Raw genomic sequence first — 4,949 nt, 5'->3', positions numbered from 1 at the left:
CAAATATTAAGTTTAAGATACTGACCAGGCCAAATGGGTAAACTGTGAATCAACAGAGCATGCTACCACTTCAGTGTCTATCGATCTGAATTCCTCAATTCTGTCACCAAAGGCGATGATTTCAGTTGGACACACAAAAGTGCTGAAAGTTAAAAAAAAAATTATTCTCAAAATACACATATACTTAGTTTCAAATGATTTTGTTTTTATAAACACCTTTAGTATATAAAAACACATATTAAGAACAATTTTATATATGAAGCTTCTCAAGATAGGAGTAGTCTAAAAAAATGGTTATTTGATCAAATCTTATTTAAAAAGTATAGAGTTCCCAATTACATCTTGATAAACTTTACTTTTATAACTTAATGGATCAGTGGTCAACCAATGTTCTCTTCTCCCTTATGGCAGCATCCCCCATTTTATTAGCTTTTATTCAATAATACTTTATATAGTGCTTTATAGCTTTCAAAGGATCAATACAAATTTTACATTGTTTCACTATTTTAACCTTCCTATGCCAACCCTATGAGCTAGATGCATCTATCTCTATTTTGGAGATGAGGAAATACTCTCCCACCCCCCTCCCTTTCTTGATAAGGTCCTCTTTTACTTAGTACCTTGTCTCCCAGTCCTGTTGTCAGAAGGGGACATTTAGAGAATATTACCTTAGGGTAGTATTTTTCAAGCAGTGATAGGGACTCCTTAAGCCAATTTATTGAGTTCCAACCAACATTTTAAAAAAGTGAAATAGAAAGTATGATCACACATATATCACACACAGTAAGGGTAAGTTATAAAGCATATATATGTATATATAAGTGCATATATATGTGTGTATTTAGGAGTGATATTAAAAATATTTAACCACGTTAACTCAAGGTTGGCTTTAGCTCTCCCTGGAGGTTTCTGAAAGGGACTAGGTGGGAGGGGCAACTTGGGGAGGGCGTTGGTATGGAAGTTGTTCAGTATTTTAAGGAGCATGACTATACCGGTGCATACAGACTAAATATTACCTTGTATGTATAAGTGTATTGGGCGGCAATGAAAAATGTATTTCCTACTATGTGTCATCGTCAAGAAAGCTTGAAAAACAGACTTACAGGACAACAAGTTCCTACCACAGCCCAATACAGGCTTTTCAAATGTTTCAGTTGTTCGAGTGGAGGACTGCCGTATGCAAGCAGACAATTCTAATCCAGATTATGTCCCTGGAAACCTGGCCTATGACATGTATTTTTAATATTTTCCAAAAGGTAGGAATGATCGGCCCCTGCCCTCCTTCCTATTATTCCAAGAAATGCTACCTAGAGACGCACTGGCCCAACTTAAAGTTTAGGCAGAAAACTGAAATTCTGCAGAATCTTGGCAGAATCCTGACTTTCTTCCTTGCAGACTGTGGCAAATGTCCCAGGATTCTTCCTTCTCTAACCAGGCCCAGTCTGGCAGGCATTACAGAGAAACAACAGAAAGAAGCTCTCTGAGCTCCCTGCCCCAGAAGACCACTGCTAACATCATGCTCTAATTAGATATATCTTATTCATTATGGAGTTTTAAATAACACTGGAGAAACAGCATATTTGTCTATGTTACACTAATTTCAAAATTCAGGTTTAGCATCAAAATATATTTAATATATGTGTTGCTTTTCAGTTTTACAGCATGAATTTAGAAGGCCTATCATTTTATATATATTAAAATTTCTACTTCTGGTTTCTATTTGAAGTTAAGTTATATAATACATTTTAGCTAGTCAAGCCATAGTACAAGTTGATTAGAAAGAAGTAAGTTCTTACTAATTTAAAAGATTACATATTATGCAGATTCATGATTTGTTTTAGCCTCAATGTACAAAGTTTTACGAGAGTAGGATTTGGATTTAGAGTAGGGGTCAGCAAACTTCAGTTCACAGTCCAAATCTAGCCTATCTTATTTTTTGTAAATAAACTTCCAACGGAGCACAACACTCGTTCATTATTGTCTATGACTGTTTTGTGCTTCAAAGGCAAAACTGAGTAGTTGCAATGAAGATCACTTCGAGACTAAAATATTTACTATCTGGCCCTGTACAGAAAACTTTGCTGACCTCTGGCCTAGAGACAACCTAAAGATATGAGCTTAAGTATATCCTCCCTGCAAGTTTAAAATATATTTACTTAGTTCTAGATTACTCCTAATGTAAAAACGACCTTAATATACAGTGGCAAAGACAGAAGAATCTTCTATTTACTTTTGTAACAAAAAAATATATTCAAACAAAAAAGATAAAAGCTGGGGTAACTCTCTTTGGTATCTTTTCACTTGCATGGAATTTGAAAAACACTCAAAGTTAAATCCTCAATGTGACTAAAGTTCCAAGAGTATTTACTTTGAGTCAACTTACCATCTACAAAAGTGCTCACTGCCAGAGTTAAAGTAAGAGAACTACCCCCATAACCATAATTTATATTAATAGGTATTATTCCTTAAGCATATCCAGTATTTTCAGGAAAACGTTCAAATCACAGAAAAGCAACAGATGTAGCAAAGAATAAAAATAGTAAAACCATAGTTAAATGGCATGACCACAGAAAAAGGCTTATAAACATTCAAGTTAACACAGAAACAGATTTGTGGCATAAGTCTTGCTATTAAATGCTTTCTAAAATATTCTCAGTCCATTTTCTTGCCTTAGTAAGTATAGCTTAATGAATATAAATGTGGCTTTGCTCTAATGATTACATTTTGATAACACAATCATGTAGATATAAGTATGGGGTCAATGGTTTATGATTCTGAAATATATTCAAGACGTTACCTTCTTGAAAAAACTCATCTCAGTTTTCCCTTTAAGAACAAGTGCTAAATAAAATAATTTCTAACTATTTGATGTTGTTGAATAATGATTGATAATGAGGTTTTACTAGCTGCTATGTACACGTATTACTTACAAATCAAGTGGGTAGAAGAAAAAAACCAGGTATTTCCCACGATAATCAGTTAACTTCAGCTCCTTAAATTCTCCATTTATCACGGCTGTTCCTTCCCAATAAGGTGCTGGCTTGGAAACTAAGAAAGAAAAATATATGATGTTCTTTAACAATGAGAAGGTTGGTGGGATGACAGAAGGACATCTTTAGGAAATCACTAAAAATCAAGGCTTCAGAATCTTTGGACCTCTTTAGCAGTCTGGTGATGCTGACGGACTTCTCACAATAGTGTTACTGAATGCATAAAATATTTAGAATTGCAAAGGAAAACAATTACATTGAAATGCAATCATCAAAACTATCAAAAAACAAACTGGTGATATATTAATATTTGTGCCCTTTTATTAACACTTTAAAACTGCAAGATCTAGCAGTGATCTAATAACTACCCAAGATGGTGATGAGTGTAAATGATGTTTCAGGATACTTGCAACAACCATAATGTAGCATGAAAATATCTGTGACTCTACTGGAGACAAGTACAAGCAAGTACTGCTGAAGCTAAGGTGGTTTGTTGCTGATGTTCATAATGGAAAGAAATGCCGAATTTCAGTGGGAGGTTAGTGAAAATAAAGATTTTTTTCCCCATTCATGCTCACAGACCCCCTACATGCCATCCCTTCACTAAACCCTACTGGATACTTCACTATAGTCCCTCCAGGTTACTCAACTTCCTACTTTCAAATATTTAGATTTTTGGTTCTCTAATGGCAGTATTCCAGATGTACTAATTTAAATGCTTGTCCAATTTCTCACATACACATGGAGGACCTGCTGCTACATTCAAGGAAAAGGGAATCTGCAAATATATCAGGACAGAAGTGTAAAATCCCAGTGCACGGGATTATCTTCCAGGGCTTTGAAAGAGAGGACCCCCCCTTTTTTTTTTCGGTACGCAGGCCTCTCACTGTTGTGGCCTCTCCCGTTGCGGAGCACAGGCTCCGGACGCGCAGGCTCAGCGGCCATGGCTCACAGGCCCAGCCGCTCCGCGGCATGTGGGATCCTCCCGGACCGGGACACGAACCCAAATCCCCTGTATCGGTAGGCGGACTCTCAACCACTGCACCACTAGGGAAGCCCAGAGGAGACCCCTCTTGAACAGGTTTCAAGTGACCTAATGGAAATTGAATAGTTCATGCTGCTCTCTTGTAAAGGCATGCTGTAAGTGTAGCCAACACGCTTTGATAATAATGTACCTTGATCTTCTGTTAACACATTCAGATAGCACTTAAACTTTCAGAACCATTACATACATTAAAGTCAATACTTGCTTCCAAGTTTGACTAAGGTTCCTAGAAAGTAAGGCTTAATAGCCAGCACTTATTATATTTTGTATAATATCCAGCATTTTGGGTAACTCTGAAAATACAGACAAATTTAAGATTAATTTCTCTGTGAAGTTAATATGTAACACGTGGCTTCCGGGAAGATGGAGGAAGAGTAAGACGCGGAGATCACCTTCCTCCCCACAGATATACCAGAAATACATCTACATGTGGAACAATTCCTACAGAACACCTACTGAACGCTGGCAGAAGACCTCAGACCTCCCAAAAGGCAAGAAACCCCCCACGTACCTGGGTAGGGCAAAAGAAAAAGAAATAAACAGAGACAAAAGGATAGGGCCGGGACCTGCACCAGTGGGAGGGAGCTGTGAAGGAGGAAAGGTTTCCACACACTAGGAGCCCCTTCGCGGGTGGAGACTGCGGGTGGCGGAGGGGGAGCTTCGCAGCCGCGGACGAGAGCGCAGCCACAGGGGTGCGGAGGGCAAAGCGGGGAGATTCCCGCACAGAGGATCGGTGCCGACCGGCACTCACCAGCCCGAGAGGCTTGTCTGCTCACCCGCCGGGGCGGGCGGGGCTGGGAGCTGAGGCTCGGGCTTCGGTCAGAGCGCAGGGAGAGGACTGGGGCTGGCGGCATGAACAGAGCAAGCAGGGGGTTAGTGCACCACGGCTGGCCGGGAGGGAGTCTGGGGAAAAG

The 4,949-nt window shown here is 39.1% G+C and overlaps 1 protein-coding gene across 1 annotated transcript in view; it reads right to left on the bottom strand.

Annotated features, from left to right (window-relative positions):
* Window positions 1-4,949, bottom strand: part of PRDX4 (peroxiredoxin 4) — a 25,679-nt gene that overhangs the window by 10,694 nt on the left and 10,036 nt on the right. The window contains exons 2-3 of the mRNA XM_007463959.1: window positions 2,931-3,048; window positions 26-142 (exon numbers count right to left, since the gene is read on the bottom strand). Coding sequence (XP_007464021.1) covers window positions 26-142; window positions 2,931-3,048 — 235 coding nt within the window. The remainder of the gene's footprint in view (window positions 1-25; window positions 143-2,930; window positions 3,049-4,949) is intronic.

Source organism: Lipotes vexillifer, unplaced genomic scaffold, assembly GCF_000442215.2.
Source record: "Lipotes vexillifer unplaced genomic scaffold, Lipotes_vexillifer_v1.1 scaffold587, whole genome shotgun sequence".
Taxonomy (NCBI): domain Eukaryota; kingdom Metazoa; phylum Chordata; class Mammalia; order Artiodactyla; family Lipotidae; genus Lipotes; species Lipotes vexillifer.
Note: the sequence above shows the minus strand (reverse complement) of the source record. Positions and strands in the feature narration are given on the sequence as shown.